This window comes from Myotis nattereri, assembly GCF_964212035.1.
Source record: "Myotis nattereri genome assembly, chromosome: 1".
NCBI classification, from domain to species: domain Eukaryota; kingdom Metazoa; phylum Chordata; class Mammalia; order Chiroptera; family Vespertilionidae; genus Myotis; species Myotis nattereri.
The window spans coordinates 8,395,769-8,420,949 of NC_138075.1; the positions used below are offsets into that span (position 1 = coordinate 8,395,769).

Sequence of the window (25,181 nt, forward strand, 5' to 3'; positions counted from 1 at the left end):
TTTAATATTTGTGGAGTGTCTCGGCTCTCCGCTGTTCGCAGCAGCCACAGCAGTAAACAAGAAAAACCGTAGCTCATGCCTACCCGACACCGACCCCTGCGCTAAGAAATCATTCTTAAGGGCTGGAGGTGCGGGACGCTGGGTCCCGCCCAACGCTGGGACTACAAGTCCCAGAAGTCTGCGCTTCCTCGCCCGTGGGCCCGCCTGTGCGCATGCGCTACGTCGTGACGCCAGGGCCGCGAGCGGGCGCCAGTGGCTGCGGCAAGAGGCGAGCGGGCGGCGGGGCGGGGCGGGGCCGGCGGGCGGTGGCCTTTAGGGCGGAGCCGGTGCTTGCGGGTCTCAGTCGGCCGCGGGTTAGCGGCGGTCGGCGTCCGGCGTCCGTTTCTCTGGTTCGCCCGCTCTCGCGCGGAGTTCAGCCGCTTTCTCTGCACTGCCCACGGGTCCCGAGCGCGGCGTCATGTCGGATCCCGGGGGCGGCGGCGAGGACGGCTCGGCCGGCCTAGAGGTGTCGGCCGTGCAGAACGTGGCCGACGTGTCGATGCTGCAGAAGCATCTGCGCAAGTTGGTGCCGCTGCTGCTGGAAGACGGCGGCGAGGCGCCGGCCGCACTGGAGGCGGCGCTGGAGGAGAAGAGCGCCCTGGAGCAGATGCGCAAGTTCCTCTCGGACCCGCAGGTCCACACGGTGCTGGTGGAGCGCTCCACGCTCAAAGGTGCGGCCCGGCCGGCGGCCGGCGGAGCCCGGGTGCCCCTTCCGGGTGGCGGGGGGAGGAGGGCGTCCCTGTCTCGCCGTCACCCCCAACAATGGCATCGCTTTGTCTGCCGGCCTCAAGATGGCCGAGTTGGGTGGAGACAGCGTCTCCGGGCTGAGCGCGGCGGGCGGAGGCCGCATCCCGGCCTCCAATGTCACATGAGCTTTTCGGTTTCGATTTGTGTCCCGGCGCCGGGATCTGGGGAGACGTGGGCAGCGGGGTTCTGGCCCTTTCGCGGTCCGGGCGGTCGGAGCCGGGGGAAGCGGCAGCCGGCGGGCATCCCCGCCCGGGCCTGGTGCGGACCCGGACGCCGGGCCTCTCGGAGTGACAGGGCTGCGAGCCCGGCTTCACCTCTGGGTGGATGCGCGCCCACAGCTCCGCCTCTTGGTCCTCACAGCGTCCCTGCGGACTGCGTGTATCTCCCCATTTCCCACGCGAGGAAACTGAGGCTCCGGTGACGTGAGCCAAGGTCACCAGCCAATCCTCGCCCTTAGACGCAGCGGCTCAGTTTCCAGCCCACGCTAATCATACCTTGTAATTTGTGTGATGCCTAGAGGTTGCCTGGGATATTTGAGTCTGTTGCACAGATTTTAGAAAAGAAAGAATCGGGTTAGGCAGCTAGTGGGGAGAGGAGGCAAATGGTGACCTTCCAAACGCCAGGCTTGATTGCCTTGAGGGTAGAGCTTGCCTGCAGGGAGGGCTTCCCGTTGATTCTGGAAGACCCCTTGGTAGAGGGCGGCGACAGGGCACCACGCGGATGGGTGTGGCCCGGTCCATCGGTCCATCTGGGAACCCAGGGATGACGTGCAGGCGTCTTTGAGCGTTAGCACCAAGGAATTGTGCATTGTCAGAAAACCTCCCCCAGCAAGCTGCTTATAATCTCAGAAGGCTGCGTGGTCTGTTAACAGAGCCTGTGCGATGGGCCTCACCCATTTGTTTCTTTGTGATAATTTGTTTCTTTCAAAGACTAGTGTTTTCGGGAGATGCTTCATTATGGCCTCTGCTTCTGCAGGAGGGTTGAGGGTCAGAGTGTGAAAGAATAATGTTCTTAGATCCGCAGGGAATGTTAAAGCAAAGAAGCCATTTGGGCATATTTAGGTTATTAATGTTTAGGGTTTTCTGTTATGATTGAGTTTATGTTTTACTGAATGGAAATCCACTAGTGTTTTTTAAAATATGTTTTCATTGATTTCAGACAGGAAGGGAGAGAGAGAGAGAGAGAAACATCAATGATGAGAGAGAATCATCCATGGGCTGCATCCTGCACAACCCCCAAGGGGATCCATCCCACAGCCCGGGCATGTGCCCTGAAGGGGAATTGAACTGTGACCTCCTGGTTCATAGGTCGAGGCTTAACCACCGAGCCATGCTGGCTGCGCCCCACTAGTGTTTTTTACTAAAATACATTTAACTCATATACTCTTTTTCAAAAAGAGCACATAGTCATGCTAGAAAAATTTAAAGTAATACAGATAAAATTAGAGTCACCGTCAACCCAGCTGTAACCACTGTCAGCATTTTTGGTGTCAGTTCTTCAGGTCTTTTTTTCATTGAATGCACATTATTTTATTAAAACATATTTTAATCTTAGTTGTTTAAGTTACTGTATTTTGAGTTCTTTGACCTTGGCTAATTCTTGATAATATTTTCATTGAACAGTTGATTGAGATCAGTGATTTCCATGTTGAGTCTTTAATTTCTTTTAAGTTGCGTTGTTTTTTGCTTCTAGAGTGCTCATAAGTACTTCACTTTTCTCAAACATCTTAGGATTGGACGTTGCTAATTATTAGGTGGAACCCTATTCCTCTCGTATGTGTTGTAGTTTGTGCAGATCTTGATGGGCACATTTTCTTCTTTCAGCAAAGCGAATATCTAGGCATCCAAATCTTGCCTCCATAATGACTTGCACTTTTGAACATTGACTAAAGAATGAGGCCGGCTAAAATTGAAATCCTACCTCATTCCTTCGTTTATAAAAATCCCTGAAGCCCTGCCTGGTGTGGCTCAGTTGGTTGGAGCGTCATTCCACACACCGAAAGGTTGAGGGGGGTGGTTGCCAGTCAGAGCAACCCAAGTTGCCAGTTTGATCCTCAATCGGGACACATACATAAGGCAAATCAATAAATGCTCCCTCTCACTTCTCTCTCTCTCCCTCCTACTCTCTCACTCTCTCTCCTCTCTTGCCCTCTCCCTCTTCCTCCCTTTTCCTCTCTCCATCTCTCCCTTCCCCTCTGTCTAAAATCAATAAGCATATCCTTGAGTGAGGGTTAAAAACAATACATAAATCCCTGAAGTATTTAAAGTAATTCAGCCTGCCTGTAATTTATTTTCCACTTACAAAAAGTCTGAGGAAAGCTAGGTGGTACCATTAGCCTTGTTAGCATCCTGGCTACACTAGCCTAATTGAGATAGACTGCAGTCCCGGGTCACTTGGTGAGAGGGCTTCCTTCCAGGTGGTTTTGTGAGTTAGCTTTGGCATTTGTACACTTAAGCAAATATGAGCACCCTGTAGTCGTGTGAAAAGGTAGGCTTGCATTATAATATGGAAAACAACCTGGAATTATTTAAACTCAATAAAGGCCACCACCAACAATGAAGTCATATAACTTATTTAATGAGGACGACAAATTGCTTTTCTTTTACCCCTCCCCCCTTTTATGGAGGGAGTTTTCCAAACACTTGTGATTGAATATAGAAGCATTTTTACATGAAGATCTCTCTATGTTTTTTACTCGTAACTAATATATATACACACACATACACACACACATATATTTGAAAGTATTTTTTGTTGTTGTTAAGGTAACATTCCTTAAAATGTAAAATAAAGGCTGTGAACTAAACAGTTTATTTTGATAGTGAAGAACTGGAGAGTTTGTGGGAAAGGGAAAGTTAAATTGTAGCTCCTCATTAAAAAGAAATCTGGCATCTCCGGCATGTAGAACCTTGTTTTCTTCCTTTGTTTTTAACATCGTTTTCTTCATTGTGTGCTTCTGGGATGAAGACCCGTTGGAGCTCTTTGCCGAGTAGGCGTTTCGGAGTTGGGGGTGCCTTCAGCGCTGTGCTCTGTCCGGGGGGAGGCTGGGTGGTGGAGGGAGGAGCAGGCCGCAGGTGCCCCGTTCCCAGTGGTGGAGCTGGGCCCCGGGACCTGTGTGCGCGCTCCCGCTTGTTAGCGACCAGGCCGGGCTCAGGTGCTGTGTGTGTTTCTGAGGTCTAAAACTTTACCTGAGAACTTGAAGACTGAAAATAGTGACTGCCTTTAGCCAGCACTTACCTACGCTTAGAATTCTACTTCTCCTGGGCTTCGTATTGAGGGCCACCTCCTCTCGTTAGTGCGGAGGCAGGGAGGGACTGGAGTCTGAAAGCAAATAGTGCCTTTGACGGCGCTCAGCTTCTTAGAGCTGCAACAGCCTGGAAAGTTGTATGAGGAGCGTGTGGGGTGTGTGTGTGTGTGTGTGTGTGTGTGTGTGTGTGTGTGTTTAAAAATTATTTGAGGACTTAATTTCCCTAAAGCACAAGGAAATGAAGTAGATTGATGACTAAAAAGTACTTGTTTTTGGCCTTTGCTTAGCTCCCCCCGCCCCTCCACCAAATGGCTAATAAAATAGTTAATAAGTTAACAGGAAGAATTTCCTATGGCACCGTACTGTCTTGGCACTCAGGCCAGGAGTCCATCCACCTGGGCCCTTATAGATGTCCTGTGCTGTGACGGACGCGGTAGGCGGGGCCCAGCACCCTTCATAGGAGAAACCATCTGCAGAAGATGATTGAATGCAGTGTAGCAGAGTAATAACATTTATGAACGGCGAAGGGAAAATGGCCAGCACTTCTTTTAAACAGTTAAGTTGGGTGGAAGTTCTGTTTATCAGCAGAACTTGGCAAGTTGGTCCAGCCTCCTCTGTCTTCACTGAGAAACTGAAATCGAGGCTTTGAAGACCCAGTTGAGAAAAAGATGTTTTAAGAATTCAATTCCAACCTGGTGGCTCAGTGGTTGAGCATTGACCCAGGAACCAGGAGGTCACGGTTTGATTCCGTCAGCGCACATGCCCGGGTTGCGGGCTGGATCCCTGGTGGGGGCCATACAGGAGGCGGTCCATCGATGTGTCTCTCTCATCAGTGATACTTGTATCTCTCTCCCTTCCTCTCTGAAACCAATAAAAACATATTAACAAATAAAGAATTCAGTTCCTTGGTACCTATTGAAATAGGAGAGTTTGTTTTCCTTTATTTCATATCATTTATGTCTTTTGAATTAGTATTAGCTTAAAAATATTAAATCTTGCCACTCTCCCTCCCACCTGTGCCTTTCTCCTCTCCCAGGGTGTTGTTTTCCTTGCGTGTGTGTGTGTGTGTGTGTGTGTGTGTGTGTGTGTGTCTCTTTTTTATTTTCTCTCTCTCTCCTAAGCTCCATGGGCCCTTTTGCTTCTGTAACTTGTTTCCTGAACCCATTTCTCCTACGGCCCAGTTTTTCTACCTCTGTAACTTTCTAAATAGTTTCTCTTCTTTCCCTGGCTGGTGTGCTGAATGGTTAGAGCGTCCGCCCATGTACGGAAAAGTCACTGGTTTAATTCCCAGTCAAGGGTCTGTACCTGGTTGCAGTTTGCGCTCCAGTCCCAGTCGGGGCATGTGTAGGAGGCAAACAGTGGATGTGTCTCTGTCACACGCCCCCCTCTCCCTCCCTCCCTCCCTCCCTCCTTCCCTTCCTCTCTTCCATTCTTTCTAAAAATCAATGGAAAAAATATCCTGGGGTGAGGATTAACAAAACAAAAAGATTAAATCTTAAGTCCCTTAGGCATTAGTAACTTACTAGTTTTCAGTTGCTTATTTCTCTTATTTTTCTGGAAATATCAAAACGAGCCCCAGTTTTACATTATGTACAAGTATGTTGTGGGGTTTAGCCCTCCACATTCCTAACAGTGTCTCAGAGGGAAGGCTTCGGGTTGAAGGGACCCTCAGACTTCCTCCCCGGCCTTCGCCTTGTCGGGAGCCCGGAGTGGCTGTGGCAGGGAAGTCACAGCCCCTCGGGAGGATGGAAGGGGCTGTTGAGGTGACAGGAGAAAGCACCAGAGCCGGGAAAGGGGAACTGGAGCCGCCGCCTGAGGGGAGGGGAGGACATGTGTGGTCGTGAGGGACAGAATCACGGGGCACTGGCACGGTTTTGGTTTTAAAGGAAAAGAAGGTGGAAGACAGAACAGGAACATGTAACAAGTAACTTTAGTGTGTGCGGGCCCGTTCACCGCTGGGGAAGAGACTTGTCCTGTGGCTGGAGGAGGCCGGGAGGGAAGCCCACGGTGCAGGGAGCCAGGCAGCCTCACCCTCCTTTACCAGCTTAGCTTGCTTTAACCTTTTTCCAGCTGTTCGTCCACCAAACTGTGGCATCATCCCGTCTGCCAGGAGAGGTAGTTGGATTCTTAAAGGTCATTGAATGTGCACATTTTCCTATTTCATTAAACAAGGCATAGTGCTCGCCTTATGCGCAGTGTAATGTTATACATCACTCATAGTTTGCCCGGCCAGTGTGACTCTGGTTGAGCGGTGACCCATGGCCCAAGAGGTCACCAGTTTGAGGTTTGATTCCGGGTCGGCACGTGCCCGGGTTGCAGGCTCAATCCCCAGTAAGGGGGGGGGGGGGTAGGGGGTGTGTGCAGGAGGCAGCCGATCAATGATGTCTCTCTCTTCCTCTCTCTAAAAATCAATAAAAAACATGAAAAAAAATAAATCAATCATAGTTTAAAGTAAACTAGTCCTTCAATAACAGCATACAGATGGATGCTAAATGACACTCTGAACATCTCTAGAATTTTGGCAGTCTCAGAACTTAGCCAAAGAAATGCTCACAGTTTGCCCTTAGGGGCAGCCCAGCACGCCGGGGTCCTTCCATTCTCTGACTGTAGTGCCGTGTCGGTCATTGTGTGTTAACCAGTAGTACTCAGCAGCTCTAGGAAACTGACTCAAACTTTACTGACAGACAGTACCTGATAAAACACGCAGTTTGTGTTTGTATACAGGCTTCTAGATATAGCAGGATTAATAGCCTCCTTGTTATTAAGAATTAACTATCAAGTGTCTTTCCTCCTCCGAACAATTTTTAATATAGAAATATTAAAGTAAAATGTCAAGTTGTTATTTAGAAGATGGAATCATTTACAGAGAGACACAAAGGTTAAGTTATCGGATGGCAGTTTATAAAACAGCCATAGATTCTTTGATGCTGTGGGAATCAGACATACTCAGACTTCATTTAATCTCTGTTTATGGGGAATAGGCATTTAAAAATGATTCCAAAGTGTACTCTGTGAGCGATTAGTAGCAACTTCCATTAGTTATTGTCGAGAGGAGGTAGGATTTCGCAGAGCTTGGAGAAGACCCCCTTGCATGTCCGTGTCTGGGGATTACGTCAGCGGGTGTGCCTGCTGAGCCCCAGCTGCGCTCCGCCGCACTGCAGTGTCCTGTGGGCGCCCTGACTCAGCCCCTGCCTGGCCTGCTGCCCGCTTCCTGTAACCCGGCCGCTTGGGAGGTGCAGGCAGCATCCTTAGATGCTGCGTCCAGTCCAAGTCGTTTTGTTTGCATAGATGAGGAAACTTGAGCTGGGAGAGGAAGTGATTCCAAGTTACCATGAGGTGCTTGCTTTTAGTTATGTCAGTATCTCCTTCGGTGGGTTCTAGAATGTGACTTTTATTTTCTGTGTGTGGTTTGGGTGTTATTTTGATAATGTGTTTTACATAAATTATAGAACAGCTTAAGGAAAGTTCAGAAAGTGAAGAGAGGAGATCCTTCAGCATGCCACCACCTGACAGCTGTCTGTCCGGATTTCCTGCTGCTCTTGGTCCAGGTGCTCGCACAGCACCGACTGGGCAGCGTGGCTGGGCAGCGTGTGGCTGGGCAGCGTGGCTTCTCGTACCTGTGGGGGAGCCACATTTTGGTAGCCAGAACACCCAGCTGATTTGTTCAGTTGGTTTTCTGTTTTGTTTTTAGTCATTTTTAAAAAACAACTTAAAGTATCTGGCATACTAGAATGTTCTGCCATTCTTCCCCTTCCTAAAATTATACCAAAAACAGTATTTTGAAAGAGTCATTGTCTTATTGACATAGTAATATTTTATGCACTTGAAGCGTGGGTTTTGTCTCGTGTGAAAACTAATGAAGCCGGGCTTTCGCTCAGGTCCTATACACTGAGATTTCCTAGTGTTCAGCACTTAAAGAAACGGGACAGCTCATGTAGACCACTTGACTGACTACCCCACGCCCTGCTGCCCGTGTCACATCATGAATTTGAAGCCCAGAGGAGGAAAAATGGCCTTCCCAAGATCACTTAGCTATGTCTGCTGCCTATGCTGTTCCATCACGGAGGTGAAAGGGAAGGCAGACCATGATAACTTAATCCTGGGATAGTGATTTCACATACATACTGTTAACTTAATCCTGGGATAGTGATCTCACATACATACTGTTAACTTAATCCTGGGATAGTGATTTCACATACATACTGTTAATCCTGGCATAGTGATCTCACATACATACTGTTAACTTAATCCTGGGATAGTGATCTCACATACATACTGTTAACTTAATCCTGGGATAGTGATTTCACATACATACTGTTAACTTAATCCTGGGATAGTGATCTCACATACATACTGTTAACTTAATCCTGGGATAGTGATTTCACATACATACTGTTAACTTAATCCTGGGATAGTGATTTCACATACATACTGTTAACTTAATCCTGGGATAGTGATCTCACATACATACTGTTAATCCTGGGATAGTGATCTCACATACATACTGTTAATCCTGGGATAGTGATCTCACATACATACTGTTAATCCTGGGATAGTGATCTCACATACATACTGTTAATCCTGGGATAGTGATTTCACATACATACTGTTAATCCTGGGATAGTGATTTCACATACATACTGTTAATCCTGGGATAGTGATTTCTGCTAGCACACGTTTCCGTGTAACTTATCATTGCGGAAATAATTGACTAGAGCATCCAGGCCTCTGGTGGGTTAGTGCTACACCTACAGGTTTGCGTTATTTCCGTTCTTACACATTTTTTATTTTAATTTTTCTGTTTTGATTTTCAGCCATTTAGAAATTGTGCTCACACGTATCTTGAGCTATCTTACTATTAAATCCAGTCAGCTTTTCGAAGGGCTCCTGGGCATCAGCAGCCCACCGTCGGGGAGGAAGTGCATCCTCCCTAATCCCCCAGCAGGCCATGAGAAGTGCTCCAGGAGCAGAGGGGAAGGCGAGGGGAACACCTCTCAGGGACCCTGGGGTGATGCTAGACAACAGTTTGCCCTGTGGGCCTGGGTGAGGGAGGGGCAGCCTGTGTACTGGTGAGGACACTGGGTTTAGAATCACTGACTTCTGAATTCTTAGGTTGTCCCTTTCCAGCCACGGTCTGAGGACAGTTTGCTTACATGCCTTACCTGGGAAACAAGGATAGTGACAGTCATGCCAGTCCCCATAGGTTGTAGTGAGGTTTAAAGACATGTAGCTAAAGTACTTAGTAAAATGCCTGTCATATAGTAAGTGCTGAGTTAGCAACTGAGCAGAATGGGGGTGGGAGGGGGGCAGGGGAGGGAGAGGAAGGGAAGAGAGAGGTAACTTCTGTGTAGGGAGTCAAGGTGGGAGTGGGTGGGACCTGGAGAACTGGCTGTAAGGCATCCCCGCTCCCCTAGCACAGCACGCCTGCCCACCTGCAGCACTGCCCAGCAACAGCTCCTTAATGTGTCCAACAGCCCAGGCACAGAAACGGAGGCCCAGAGAGGTTCACCCCCTTGCCCAAGATTATGCAGCAAAGGAGGGCCCAGGGCAGGAGTCAGAAAAAAATGGGTAGCTAGGGAGAATAAGTAGAGCTGACTCAAAATTGGAAATGTTGACAAGAATGTCAACATTTATTTATTTTATAAATATTAACAATATTTATTTTAATTTGTAGAGGATGTTGGTGATGAAGGAGAAGAAGAAAAAGAATTCATTTCCTATAATATCAATATAGACATTCATTATGGAGTCAAGTCCAACAGGTGAGTAGTGTGACTGTAACCATAATCTCGGGTTCTGAGCTTGCAAGAATTAAGCATCAGTCTTAACTGACTCAGACGAAGTCATTAAGAAAACACTCAAAAGATTTCTACTCTGCAATTTCAGTATCTTATCTTTGATTTCATGAATTCAAGTTAGAGGGATTTCCAAATTAAGATAAATTCTAAAATATTTTTACTTTAATATCCATGTCATGGCACCCATTGTAACATATCTAATAATGCCCTCAGATTATATCTGAATCATCATTATTATAAACTAGAGGCCTGGTGCACGGATTCGTGCACCGGAGTGGTCCCTCAGCCTGGCCTGCACTCTCTCGCAATCTGGGACCCCTTGGGGGATGTCGTACTGCTGGTTTTGGCCCAATCCCCACAGGCCAAGCTGAGGATCTGGTGAAACTGGCAGTCCGACATCCCCTGAGGGATGCAGTAGTGCATGAAGCGGCAGGTGGCCCGGGAGGAGCCCGAGCCCGCACTGGGTGCCCGTCGGTGAGCTGAGCAACCAGTGCTCCCACTGTGGGAGCACACTGGCCATCTGTCCCCCGGTGGTCAGTGTGTCATAGCGACCGGTCATTTGGTCGCTTAGGCTGCCTGATCGCCTCTAACCACTCTGCCTGCCGGCCTTCTCACCCCCAACTGCCCCCCGCCCACCGGCCTGATTGCCTCAACTGCCACCTCCCCAGCTTGCCTGTTCACCCCCAACTGCCCCCACCCCCCCGCCAGCCTGCTCACGCCCAACTACCCCCCCCCCCCCCCCGCCCAGCCTGCTCGCCCCCAACTGCCCCCCCTGCTGGCCTGCTCATCCCCAACTGCCCCCCCTTGCTGGCCTGATCACCCCCAACTGCCCTCCCCTCCTGGCCTGATCCCCCCTAACTGCCTCTGCCTTGGCCCCGCCACCATGGCTTTGTCCGGAAGGATGTCCGGAATGTCTCCTGGTCTAATTAGCATATTACCCTTTTATTAGTATAGATAACTGGTGAACACTGTTAGGTACAGGTCTGAGTCTGTAGGACAAATCCCTAAAAACAGTGTCACAGGTTCAGACGTGGTGCATTGACATTTTCAATGTGTGTTACCAGATTTTCCACCTTCTACAAATTAGTGTAAGGTCAGGTTTAAGTACACTATGGCTTGCAACCTGCAGTTGCTAGGAGGTTAGTGTAAATGAGGCCAAGGTTATGAATGTAACCCATTTATAAGACAAACAAATTTTGCTTGGTTTCATGGTCCCTTGCTATAACCATAACCTTGATTTGGTTAGTGCTCATGTGAGTAAAGATGAGCACTGTGTTTCAATATTAGAAAAGCAACAATTTAGTCTATTCTTAATAGGATTTTTAAATTGAAACAGTCAAATGCATATTTTTGTTTGTTAATCCTCACCATATATTTTTTCCCATTGCTTTTCAGAGAGTTGAGGGGAGGGAGGGTAGGAGGGAGGGAAATATCAATGTGAGATCTCACATCAACTGGTTGCCTCCCACAAGTTCCCTGTCTGGGGATGGGGAGCAAACCCGCACCCAGATATGGACCCTTGACTGGGAATCGAACCAGAGACCTTTTGGTGCGCAAGTTGATGCTCTAACCATAGAGCAACACCAGCCAGGGCCAAATGAATTTTTAATTTGTATGCAACACAGAGAAGGCCACAGTTGTCAAGACCGATGAGGAATGAGACTTTGTGTTCTAATTTCTTCTTTGCTTTCTTGTAGCTTGGCATTCATTAAACGCACTCCAGTCATTGATGCAGACAAACCAGTGTCTTCCCAGCTCCGCGTTCTCACGCTCAGCGAGGACTCCCCATATGAAACCTTGCATTCTTTCATTAGCAATGCAGTGGCTCCTTTCTTTAAGTCCTACATCAGAGAGTCTGGCAAGGCAGACAGGTAAAAACCATTTTCCTGTTGTTGGTTTGAATCATATTTCACTACGTCTTCACAAGACATTGGAAAATGATGTAAAATTCAGGAATCGGGAGGTAGAGCTAACAACCAAGAGGACGTAAATCTGTTGTGTTAATAAAATGTTTATTATTAATATTTGACAGATCTGAAATAAGAGCATGTCTTGGAGACCAGTAGTGCACTAAGTTTTGAAATATTTTCTGTCTTTTTAGGGATGGTGATAAAATGGCTCCTTCAGTTGAAAAAAAGATTGCAGAACTTGAAATGGGACTCCTTCACCTGCAGCAAAACATTGAAATTCCAGAGATCAGCCTGCCAATTCATCCAATTATTACAAATGTCGCAAAGCAGTGTTATGAGCGTGGAGAAAAGCCCAAAGTTACAGACTTTGGAGATAAGGTTGAAGATCCAACTTTTCTCAATCAGCTACAATCCGGAGTTAACCGCTGGATCCGAGAAATTCAGAAAGTAAGAGCACAGGCTGAAAGTAGTTGTAAAGGCTTCACGCTCTGTTATCTGTGAGGTAAATTCTTGGGTGACTGTTGGCCGTACCTGCCCTTGGTGCCGGGACTGCCCAGCAGGCCTGCCAAGCCCGGGGAAGTGGGAGACGCGCACCATCACCCTGAGCCTTCGTCTGACCTCTTTCCTACCTGTGACAAGTTCAACTACTTGTCATTTACAGGCAGGAAATCCACTTGAAATATGGAAATTAAATTGTAATGCATGTGTTTAGTTAATGATACTTTTTCCACCTTTAAATGTGAATACCCTTCAGTGTTATTTTATGTTTAAAGGTGACCAAACTCGACCGAGACCCTGCTTCGGGAACGGCCTTACAAGAAATCAGTTTTTGGCTGAACTTGGAACGTGCGTTGTACCGCATACAAGAGAAGCGCGAGAGCCCCGAGGTTCTGCTCACGCTGGATATCCTGAAGCACGGCAAGCGCTTCCATGCCACCGTCAGTTTCGACACTGACACAGGTAAAACTAGAACTGATCATCGATCAGGCAGTTAATCTGCCTTTTGTGAGACCTTGCTGGTAATTGAGATGAAAGTTAATATATGCACCACCTTTCCTTTTCCTTTCGCATCGTGTCTCTTATTTCCCGCAGTCCTAGGTAATGAAAGTGACTTTCCACATACCTCCCGTTTCCTCCCGGGGTTTTGAGGACACAGCCCGTTTCTAGGCCTGAGTGTCGGGAGCCATGGGAGTTCCATCCTGTCCCTGTTACTCAGTCCCCTGGGCAGGCTGTGCTTTCAGTGTGAAGTCAGTGTGCCCCAGACAGGCAGCAGGAAGGCGGTTCACAGAAGCAGCAGTTACTTGCCTGCAGGGCTGGGGACAGAGAGCTGCTCAGTACTTCCTCTTCCTCCTCTCACCTGCTCCGTCCTGTTCTCCGCTCCCCTCCCTGTTCTGAAAGGGGGTGAGGAGCCTTTAGTTTTCTGCATGGTCCGCAGTGAGTGGTGTTTCGTTAGCACCCAGTGGGCACACAAACGTTGGAGCGTTTGGGCACAGTTAGCATGTGTGTACGCCTCCATGCCCATGAGGCCCGTTAGAGCCAGCAGCTGGACCACAGTCGTGGCAAATGTTAGAGGAGATTTCGGGTGGAAATCGTCCTATTACATTAATCACACTGTACACGTTACCTGGGCATTTACTAATGTGGAAAAGTATACTTGAATTTTCTGTAACACCTCCGAAACCATTATGTCTTTCTAACATGTTTTTAAAAATCTTTAAAAAAATAGAAATAAAAATCTTGTGCCAGAGGAAGTAAAAATCTAGACTAGGACCCAGGTGTTTCTGTGATTGTGTCAATAACGTACTCACCTAACTTGTGCCATGGGCATAAAATTTAAATTCTAGTGTTTTTAAAGATGATGAAATTCTAGTGTTTTAAACTTGTTTTTAGTAGGCCATTTAGATAATCTAGAAAGCAAAAGAAGATGAACTATGAGGGTATCCCTGATGCTCTTTAATAAGTGAAAATGAAGCTGTGCTGGGATCATCCTATTAATGAGTTTTTCCCCCCAAATATCAAATAGTTTCTTTGTCACTAAATCTTTTGCAATATTCAACTGTCCCATCATGAGGACACATTTCAGTTTACTTTCCCAGTAGTAGGCCTGTACGGAATATCCTGTAGTTGCATTACTTTTCAGTTGAGGTAAGATTGACATCTACCATTGTGTTAGAGTTGTTTTACTTTGTATGAAAACCATTTACTGTCTCTTAATCTAGGTCTAAAACAGGCTTTGGAAACCGTGAATGACTACAACCCTCTGATGAAAGATTTCCCTCTGAACGATTTGCTGTCTGCCACTGAGCTGGACAAGATCAGGCAGGCCCTTGTGGCAATCTTCACCCATTTGAGAAAGATCCGGAACACGAAGTATCCCATCCAGAGGGCCCTGCGCTTGGTGGAGGCCATTTCAAGAGATTTGAGTTCCCAGTTACTCAAAGTGTTGGGCACTAGAAAACTAATGCATGTTGCTTACGAGGAATTTGAAAAAGTACGTTTTACTATATCAGAAAGCAACCTCGGGGCATTGAGACCAAACTGTACTGTAATAACAAGCTTCCTTTCTTCAATTACATCCTAGGTTATGGTTGCGTGCTTTGAAGTGTTTCAGACTTGGGATGATGAGTACGAGAAACTTCAGGTGTTGTTGAGAGACATTGTCAAACGGAAAAGGGAAGAAAATCTGAAGATGGTGTGGCGAATCAACCCTGCCCACAGGAAGCTTCAGGCTCGCCTAGACCAGATGAGGAAGTTTCGACGGCAGCATGAACAGCTGAGAGCAGTCATCGTCAGGGTCCTGAGGCCACAGGTGTGATTCCCATTCCAGAAATTCACGCGTGATTATTTCAGATGAACTACTTGTTTCTGTTTTGCATTATTACTCCTTTAGCTCCGTCTTGTTGCTGTCATCCTTAAGATCTAGTGATTCTGTATTATATTGTTTCAATCCAAATCTTTAACGTTCTCCACCCATTCATTCCTACCCTCAAATTGCATGGACCCTAGAGCCAGAACCTGCAACCCACTGCTGAACTAACTGTGTGACTTGGACACATTATTTAACCTTTTCTCCAGATTCCTCATTTGCAAAATCTATATTAATAAAAGGATAATATGCTAATTAGACCAGGAGACCTTCCAGACACAGTCATAGTGGCGGGGCCAAGGCAGAGGCGGTTAGGGGCCATCAGGCCAAAAGGGGAGGGCAGTTGGGGGTGATCAGGCCGGCGGGGGTGGGGACAGTTGGGGGCAAGCAGGCTGGCAGGGGGAGCAGTTGGGGGCGAGCAAGCTGGCAGAGGGGCATTTGGGGGCTATCAGGCCGGCAAGGGGGGGCAGTTGGAGGCAAGAAGGCTGGCAGGGGGGGCAGTTGGGGGCAAGAAGGCTGGTGGGGGGGGGGTGGGCAATTGGGGGCATGCAGGCCAGCAGGCTGAGTGGTTAGGGGTGATCAGGCAGGCAGACAGGTGAGCGGTTAGGAGCCAGCAGTCCCAGATTGCGAGAGGGATGTCCGACAACCGGCTGTTGGACATCCCCTGAGGGGTCCCAGATTGAAGAGGGTGCAGGCTGGGCTGAGGGACACCCCCACACACACACACAACCCTGTGCACGAATTTCGTGCACCCAGCCACTAGTGTGAATAATAATTGCATATGCCTGAGATTTGTCAAAATAATTAAATGACTCATTTTCTTCAGACATCCTTTTTTCTCTTCTCAATTCAACGTTTTCTTCTCTTCATCAGTGCTTTTCTTCCCTTAAAAAACCCAGTCCAGAAATATAAGGTGCACTGAGATATATAGGTAGAGGGATTGACTGGTAAATGGCTCGATATATGATAAAGCCAATATATAGCAAATGTTAATTGACTGAGTATTAATTAATGCTAGGTGTGTGTGTAGGTGTTCAGTCCATAAATCTTTCAACCCTCCTGTAGTTTGAAAATCTTGTAAAAAAATGTTAGAGGGGGGCTCCAGTCTGAAAATTGTGCGGTCTGGGAAACTTCACCACTGATCGCGGTGCCTGCTGTTTGGGCTTGAGTACTTGTTAATAGGGAATCCTCAGCAGCTTTTCACTCGGCGTGGTACTAGTGTGTGTGCGTGTGTGTTGGCATTTAATAGTCACCCTTTATTTCACCCGGAGAGTTTTGAGAATAGTGCCGAGTCCTTCTAGCCTAGGGTTTCTCAACTTTTGCCAGGTATCTCCTCTCATATATCATTTGTTAAAGAGCATTGTACGCTTTCTTTTTGTGTGTAATCATGTCCACATTCTTCAGCTCGGTACAGTTTGTAATAAATGTGTGTATGATGCGTTCTCAGCATGTTTTATCACTATGTGTAGTCTGTTCACTCAGTGCAGTTATCGATGTGGTTAGACTCACATCTGCTGTTTGCTCTTGTCCACTTGTCTCATTCTTGTTCCTCCCTTCCTGGCGGCCCCCGTTTGTGCTGTTTTTAGTATATCACTTTAATTCCTCTGTAGACTTGTAGCTGTAGTTCTTTCACTTCTTTTTCTTAGAGATTACTCTTGGGATTACAATGTTCATCTTTAATGTATGGTGACGTACTCAACACCGACTTCCAGCAGCACATTGGGAGAGAACTGAATGGAGGTTCTGATGTTACTCTAGCACTTTAGGCTTCCCTCTGCTGTGTGCTTCCTGTGGGCTATAACCTAGAGTTTTAAGACTAAGAAAGGAAAACTGTTGGACACTGAGTTTCTACGTAGCACTCCTTTGAATTACTACACTCTTATAGACAGTTCTAACTGCCGATTAAACATTGAAAAGGGAAGTACCCCAAATCCAGGTCTAACACATGTTAATTTCACTGCTTAAGCAGAGAGACTACATTGTCAGAAGGTCTGTGCAGTGCAGAGTTAATGTACTATGTCATGCTTTACGTGGCTTTGCTGAGTCAGGGCTATAAAATGTTTAGTCTTGCTGGGATGGCTCAGCTGTTGAGTATCGACCCGTGCACCAAGAGGTCACTGGTTTGATTCCTTAATTTCTAATTGGTCCTTTTTCATATACTTGAGGGTCTCACTAAATTTCTCAGAGGTTTCTAGAAGATTCTTGAGTAACCTTATAACTGTGGTTTTGAACTCTATATCCAGTAGTTTGCTTTCCTCTATTTCTTTCATTTGTGACCTGTTTCTTTGTCTCTGCATTTTTTATGCTTCCCTGTGTTGATAGAGTGGCTTTCTGTGCTAGGTGTCCTATAGGGCCCAGTTGCTCAGTCTCCCTAGTCACCTGAGGTGGACGCTCTTGGTTCACCCCTTTGTGGGCTGTGTGCACAGTCTTGTTGTAGTTAAGCCTTGATTGCTGTTGGTATCACTGGGAGCAATTGACCTCCGGGCCAGTCGGCTGTGAGGACCAGTTGTGTCTACAGTGGGAGAACTGCTGTGCTGGAGACACCCTTATGGGGCAGGACTTGCTTCAGTGGGGTTTTGGTGCTCACTGAGTCTGCCCCTGAGTGTGTCTCTTATGGATGTGAAGAGTTGTAATCTGGATGGTCTCACTCTGACCACTGGTTAGTTACACTGGCTCTTGGATCTCCAAGGAGGTGCAAAGTCAGCCACTGCCTGAGGCTACCCAGCAGGAGTTACAGAGAGATCTACAGATTCCTCCTCATTGTTTGAGGTTTGGAGGTGCCCAGATGAGGCCCAGCTGTGAAGCAATGTAGGCTGCTGTCGAGCCTTGGGCCTTCTTTTGGAAGCTCTGGGGCTCTCTGACCCAGCAGCAGTTAGGTTTTAGATTGCAAAAGGCCAGGCCATTCATATGCAAAAGCCTCTGTGCACAGCTTGGGTGGGGTTTTAAATTGGGTGGGGCGGAGTCTCAGGGAATCACCACGGAAGAGCAAACCATCATCCCTGCCCCGAAAAGTCCCTGGGTCTCTGGGTCCCGAGGCCCCATGCAGGAACAATGATTGCTGCAAGCACCTCTGAGAGAAAGCCGCCCTCATGTTCCGGCCCGATGCCAGACAGTCCAGTTTCTCCCCATGTGAGTCTGGGTCTGTAGAGTCTTGTCCGGAACTGGAGTTCAGAGCAGTCAGGATCTTGTGTCTCCCTCCCAATTCAAAAAGACAACAGCGTACCCAATTGCCAGCCCGTTTCTGCGTGCCTCCGCACCTCCGCACTTCTGCACCTCCGCACCTCCTCCCAGTCTCAGTGTGCTTTTCTCTTTCCTTCTAGTTGTATAACTTCCACTCAGCCAGCCTTCCCATGGTTCTGGATGATACCGTTTTGTCTTTTAGTTGTAGTTTTGATGTAGTTTTGCTGTGCGAGGCAGCAAGTTCAGGTGTTTACCTATGCCGCCATCTTGGTTGTCTCCTGGTTTGATTACTGATCAGGGCACTTGCCCAGTTTGCAGGCTCCATCCCCAGTAAGGGGCATGCAGGAGGCAGCTAATGGATGATGTTTCTCTCTCTTCATGTATATCTCCCTCTCCCTTCCTCTCTCTTAAAAATGTTTTTTAAGTGTTTGACTAGAGTCAAACAAGCGTTACCGAGGCTGACTGGTAATTTGTGTATGTGCTCTACTGGTGTACAACAGAATACAGCCTTCATTGGTAACCTGATCACGAATCCTTCCCTTTCAGGTCACAGCGGTTGCACAGCAGAATCAAGGGGAGGTCCCTGAACCCCAGGATATGAAAGTAGCTGAGGTTCTTTTTGATGCCGCTGATGCGAATGCTATTGAGGAGGTAAACCTCGCCTACGAGAATGTCAAGGAAGTGGATGGACTGGATGTTTCCAAAGAAGGCACAGAGGCATGGGAGGCCGCGATGAAGAGATACGACGAGAGGATTGACAGGGTAGAGACCCGGATCACTGCTCGCCTTCGGGATCAGCTCGGCACGGCCAAGAATGCTAACGAGATGTTTAGGATTTTCTCCAGGTTCAATGCACTGTTTGTCAGGCCTCACATCCGAGGGGCCATTCGTGAATACCAGACCCAGCTAATCCAGCGCGTGAAAGACGACATCGAGTCTCTTCACGACAAGTTCAAAGTCCAGTACCCACAGAGTCAGGCGTGTAAGATGAGCCACGTGCGCGATCTGCCGCCTGTGTCTGGGTCCATCATCTGGGCGAAGCAGATTGACAGACAGCTGACTGCCTACATGAAGCGTGTGGAGGACGTCCTGGGCAAGGGCTGGGAGAACCACGTGGAGGGGCAGAAGCTGAAGCAGGATGGCGACAGTTTCCGCATGAAGCTCAACACCCAAGAAATATTTGACGACTGGGCCCGGAAGGTGCAGCAGCGGAACCTGGGCGTCTCGGGGCGCATCTTCACCATCGAAAGTACCCGGGTTCGTGGCCGATCCGGGAATGTCCTCAAGCTTAAGGTCAACTTCCTCCCCGAGATCATCACACTTTCAAAAGAAGTTCGAAACCTCAAGTGGCTTGGTTTCCGAGTCCCTCTGGCAATTGTGAACAAGGCTCATCAAGCCAACCAGCTCTACCCGTTCGCCATCTCCCTGATTGAGAGCGTGCGCACCTACGAGCGCACCTGTGAGAAGGTGGAGGAGCGGAACACCATCTCTCTGCTGGTGGCCGGCCTGAAGAAGGAGGTGCAGGCCCTGATCGCAGAGGGCATCGCCTTGGTGTGGGAGTCCTACAAACTCGACCCGTACGTGCAGCGGCTGGCGGAGACTGTCTTCAACTTCCAGGAAAAGGTGTGTTCCGAGGCAGTCCTCTCGTGGCCCAGGACAGCTGGCTCACCATGTTGGTCTCCCGTGGCATGCGGGACTGGTACACAGGAGACGTGGGAGCTGAAAGGGAGAGAGGGCCAGTGGGCTGTTTGACGGGATGAGGGCTTTAGGGGGGCCCTTGAATAACTAACACCTGAGTTTAGAAATCAGTGGAGAGATGACAGGCACAGGAGTCGAAGAGTGAAATGAGAGCTTTGTTCCTGATAAAGCTGCCTGGAGAGGCGCTTGCTGTCACTCCACCCCGACCTAGACAAACTACTCCGCCCAGGCCCCCGCGCAGCTGGCCAGTGTAGGTCCTGCGCCTGCTGCTGCAAGCAGGCCAGAGTGCGTGCGTCTGGTGCACGCCAGCTCCCGAGGAGAGGACGGAAGCCAGAGTGGAGCCCATCTTACTTCTGCTCCCAGACTTATCAAGCAGAGGCCGTCCCTCCCGTGAGCAGGAGGGAGGAGGGGCAAGCTGACAGTCTCCATACATTTCCCTTCCCTCTCACCCAGTAGGATTAGCTGTTTATGGAAAAACTTCTCTGCCTCGAGCATTTGTCAATTGAGAAGAATGTACATAAAAATTAAGGGGATGGAGTGAGTAGAGTGAGTAGATGTTTTAAATATTAAATATACTTCCCTTTAGGTGGATGATCTGCTGATTATTGAAGAAAAAATAGACCTGGAAGTACGTTCCCTGGAAACCTGTCTGTACGATCACAAGACTTTCTCAGAGATCCTGAACAGGGTCCAGAAAGCTGTGGACGACCTGAACCTGCACTCGTACTCCAACCTGCCCATCTGGGTCAACAAGCTGGACATGGAGGTGAGGCTGGGCACTGAGCGGGTCCTCACTGACATGGAGGTGAGGCTGGGCACTGAGCGGGTCCTCACTGACATGGAGGTGAGGCTGGGCACCGAGCGGGTCCTCACTGACATGGAGGTGAGGCTGGGCACTGAGCGGGTCCTCACTGACATGGAGGTGAGGCTGGGCACCGAGCGGGTCCTCACTGACATGGAGGTGAGGCTGGGCACCGAGCGGGTCCTCACTGACATGGAGGTGAGGCTGGGCACCGAGCGGGTCCTCACTGACATGGAGGTGAGGCGGAGAGACAGAGACACATCGATTGGTTGCCTCCCACACACGAGATCGATCCTGCAACTGAGATACGTGCCCTTGATGGGCATCTAACCCGGGACCCTCAGTCCATGTGCCAGTGCTCTATCCGCTGTACCAAACCAGCTAGGGCTTTCCTTCCCTTATTTTTATTCTTTTCTTTTCTTTTCTTTTCTTTTATTTTATTTTATTTTATTTTATTTTATTTTATTTTATTGATTATCTGCCTCCTGCACACCCCACACTGTGACCTCCTGGTTCGTAGGTTGATATTCAACCACTGAGCCACGCCAGCCAGGCATGCTTTCCTTCCCTTTTAAAAAGGGTAAATCAGTGGCGGTGTATTCACACAAAGGGAGACCAACAGAGGGAAAGCTGACAAAGCCCACTCTACTGAGTCCACTGACAGCCTCAGCCTTCCTCACGGCCGCCCTCACAGCATCCCAGGCAGTCCCATGGCCAAGGCCGACTTTTCACAAAGACACACAGGCGTCCTGTTCGCAGAAACTTACTTGTCTCATTCTAGGTCAGAGAGAAGATTTTGTTCTTTACTTGTAACAGAAAGTGGTCAACATGGAGGGTGATAGATGTTGATCAGACTATTGTGATCATTTTGTAACATATACAAATATCTAATCACTGGTGGCCCAGTGTATGGATCCGTGCACATTGAAAGGAAATTAATTAGAAGGCGGCAGGCGGGGTGGGACTGGGCAAGATGGGTTGGACATGCCCTGGAGCCAACCACACCTGGGGCAGTACTGCGGCTCAAAGGGCATCTCCGGAGTGAGCGGGGTCCCTCCAGCAGATGGGGTCCCTCGGCCTGGCCTGTGGGGATCAGGCTAAAACCGGCTCTCCAACATCCCCCACGGGGTCCTGGATTGCAAGGGAGCGGTTCTTGGGTTCTCACCGAGAACCACTGCTGCCAAGTCACCGCAGCTCAGCAGCTCCTGTGTTGAGCGTCTGCCCCCTGGTGGTCATGGCGTGTAGTAGCTACCGGTCAGGTGGTTGGATGGTCACTTAGCCTTTTACATATATAGATTATGCCATGCCTGAAACTAAGGTAACGTTATGTGACAATAATACCTCAACAATAAGAAAAAATGGTTTAATTTTCAAACTAGTTTTCTAGTTTTATCTCTGAGGCGACCAGGAAAACACTTTTGTTTTGCGAGTTTTCTATTGTATTAAACAGTATCAGGACCTTAATTGTATGTCTGAGTTTGTGTTACCTCCTTACCACATGTATTGGTGACTCGGCCCTCAGTGGGACAACACAGTGAGCTTAATGGAGATAGTTACCTGACGCTGGGAGGAAGCGCCGGAAGCGAGACTCAGAATAGAGGGAGGAGGGTTACAATTAACTCTTTAACCTAAAGCCTCCGTTTTCTTTTCTTTCTATTTAATGTGCTCGGTCAGCTCCAGTTTAGAAGACTCACTGTTCTGCAACACTGCTTTCTCTGCAGATTGAAAGAATACTGGGTGTCCGCCTGCAAGCTGGCCTCAGAGCTTGGACCCAGGTGCTTCTTGGACAAGCTGAAGATAAATCAGAAGTCGACATGGACACAGACGCGCCACAAGTTAGTCACAAGCCTGGTGGAGAGCCAAAGATCAAGGTGAGTATTTCCCAGAGCATCCCATGCAAGTAAATAAACCTCTGCCCTGAAACATACCAATGAAAAGGCCTCTCACCATGGACACCTGACAGACATCGCCTCACCCGGTGACCCAGGCCAGCATCCCCCATGACGTTGTGTGGGACCGTGTGCGGTGTGATCAGAGGGTGCCTCGCCCCCAGGATCTCGCCCACATCACTCCGCTGCCTTGAGGGTCATTGGCACAGTGCCTGACCAGTGCCCAGTCAGGAGAGGGAGACGGGAGACTGGGAAGAGTCGTGGGGTGGGCTCTGGACGAGAGCCTGCACGTGTGACAGCCTGTGTTCCAGGTTGGGGTGCTGGGTCAGTGTTAACTTCTTTGCTGTGGTCATCATGCCATGGCTGGCTTCACATCAGAGCAGGCTGGTGAAGGGCGCTTGGGAACTTCCTGCTTTCTTGGTGACTCTCCTGAAAGTCTAAACTTAGTTTCATTTTTAACAAATGAAAAATAAATGTACACAGAAAAAAATAACCCTCTGCTTTCCAAGCACACGTGCAAGAAATCATTTCAGGGACTGAACGTAATCTCCAAGCGGACGTTCAGGCTGTGACACTGACCCGTCCCTGTCTTCACATGAATCTGGGTAGGACCTGCATGGATGAGTCGGTAATAGCTCAGTGGTCACACCCTGGACACAGTCTGTCTCCAAGCGCCTGTTCGCATTCCTGTGCGACATGGTCAGTGGATCCTAGCAAGCTTTCTGGAAAATTCTGTTAATTCAAACTATGCTAATAGGCCCTGTCTCCTGATGTGGAGGTGGTCGGAGAGATGCGCACCTCACAGGAATTTCCTAAGTGCCGTGTTGTTTTATGTAGTTTGTGTAATTATCCGTAAGAAAGGCATCACGAATCAGAAGCCTAAAAGAACTGCAAGTAGAACTCTGACCTGGGAGAAACATTTGGCTTTTTTTCCTTCCCAGACTTTACCTTCTCAGTTTTTTTTCTCTTTTTTTTTTTTTTTTTTTTAAATATATTTTATTGATTTTTTACAGAGAGGAAGGGAGAGAGATAGAGAGTTAGAAACATGGATGAGAGAGAAACATCGATCAGCTGCCTCCTGCACATCTCCTACTGGGGATGTGCCCGCAACCCAGGTACATGCCCTTGACCGGAATCGAACCTGGGACCTTTCAGTCCGCAGGCCGACGCCCTATCCACTGAGCCAAACCGGTTTCGGCTGTTTTTTTTTTCTCTTAATGCTTGAAAAATGTTTTCACTTTCGAATATTACGGGTATTTATCCCCAGAGTATATTTTTTAAAATACTGAGATTCAGGAAAGCAAATGAGTATGTCCAAGTGATAGAGTCAGGTGGAGATGGGCGGGAGTTCCTGACCCGCTCCCAGCACCAGCAGGTGGCACAGGCAGACCTGCCTCAGTGAGCAGGAGCCCAGCCACGAATGCCAGCTCATGTCCCTGCTGCAGCCGTGCTGCGCTCAGGTACACGGCCCAGCAGGTGGTACCTCATTGAGCACCCAGGCATGGTGGACCTTCGGGAGGTTCAGCCTGCCCTCCGACTTGCATCCCTGGGGAGGGCCCAGACCACAAGCATGACACTGCAGAAGGTCGTGGTTCAGACGGAAGCAGTCTAGTAACTTAGAGAAAGGGTGATGTATCAAAACCATTCTGTTGAAGCAGATCTGAGTAAGACATGAAATCTTTCCTTTTCAGAATGTCATTCACGAGCTCAGAATAACCAATCAGGTCATCTACTTGAACCCACCCATCGAAGAGTGCAGGTACAAGCTGTATCAGGAGATGTTTGCCTGGAAGATGATCGTGCTGTCCCTCCCCAGGATTCAGAGTCAGAGGTACCAGGTGAGCCACCTGGCCAGGCCACCCCCTTTCTGCGACCGCCTTCCCCCGTCTCCTTAAATACAGCTCTTGGCATCTTTTCAACTCCTGGCTTCAGGCCCCGCTCTCTAAGGGGAGAAGCTTGTGTGCCTGACTTTTCTCGCAGTAGTTACTTTTCCCAGTCGTAGCGCTTGCAGCTCAGGTCTCAGTGGCTCTTAGAAAGTCCCTCCGTGAACTTGGGGAATTTTACTTCCTGCTTCTTTCCCCCACCCCCACGCTTTATTATGGGAGTTTGCAGACATCCGCACAAGTCGGGGGAATTTACATCACCTTGCTTTATTTATCCACACGTGGCCAATTTTGTTTCATTTGCATTCCCCTGCACACACCCCACCAGATTATTTTAAGACAATTCCCATGTATAATACAAGCTTCTAGAGCAGCGGTTCTCAACCTGTGGGTCACGACCCCTTTGGGGGGTCAAACGACCCTTTCTCAGGGGTTGCCTAAGACCATCGGAAAACACATATATAATTACATATTGTTTTTGTGATTAATCACTATGCTTTAATTATGTTCAATTTGTAACAATGAAATTGGGGGTCACCACAACATGAGGAACTGTATTAAAGGGTCGCGGCATTAGGAAGGTTGAGAACCACTGCTCTAGAGCAAAAGGGAAACTCTACGACCACTAGGTCCCGCCTGGGCCTCTAGGCACATTACTTTGAACAGGACTGGTGTGTCAGTGAAGCAGCTCCACACCCTCTGCTTTGACAGGCTGTCTCGAGCGTAGTGGTCCTCTCAGGAAGTGTATCTCTTTCCTTAACTTTGAACACAAACTCAGTTTTTCAGAGATTTTTCTGCAGTAGCAGCTGCCCGTGGGCTCACAGTCTCGGCACTGCGGGCCCAGACGTGGCGACGTGCACCTGGGGGGAGCGAGCTGAGGGTGGTGCCTGCCCCTCGGGTCTGTGCCTGTGTTTCCCCTGCCTCCCGCCAGCACACTGTTTGCAGTTCTCCTGTTTGTCTCCGCTGGAACGCACTAACGCCAGCCCCTCTTGAGCACTGATCCCTGTACCCTGTGGCCCAGCAGTTCCTCCCTCTCTTCTCAGTCTGCCTGTCAGTGAATAAACTTGACCTCGTCCCCCTCCAGCCACCTAATTTCCCTGCTCCTCTTGGCAGACATGGAAG

At 48.7% G+C, this 25,181-nt stretch overlaps 1 protein-coding gene across 1 annotated transcript in view; it reads left to right on the forward strand.

Annotated features, from left to right (window-relative positions):
* The first annotated feature begins 248 nt into the window (after positions 1-248).
* DYNC1H1 (dynein cytoplasmic 1 heavy chain 1) overlaps positions 249-25,181 on the forward strand; it is a 64,296-nt gene continuing 39,363 nt past the window's right edge. Inside the window, exons 1-11 of the mRNA XM_081113745.1 lie at positions 249-710; positions 9,708-9,795; positions 11,529-11,702; positions 11,933-12,188; positions 12,515-12,701; positions 13,961-14,232; positions 14,323-14,550; positions 18,334-19,410; positions 20,072-20,251; positions 22,009-22,158; positions 23,868-24,014. Of these exons, the coding sequence (XP_080969871.1) occupies positions 458-710; positions 9,708-9,795; positions 11,529-11,702; positions 11,933-12,188; positions 12,515-12,701; positions 13,961-14,232; positions 14,323-14,550; positions 18,334-19,410; positions 20,072-20,251; positions 22,009-22,158; positions 23,868-24,014 (3,012 nt within the window). The 5' untranslated portion in view covers positions 249-457. The remainder of the gene's footprint in view (positions 711-9,707; positions 9,796-11,528; positions 11,703-11,932; positions 12,189-12,514; positions 12,702-13,960; positions 14,233-14,322; positions 14,551-18,333; positions 19,411-20,071; positions 20,252-22,008; positions 22,159-23,867; positions 24,015-25,181) is intronic.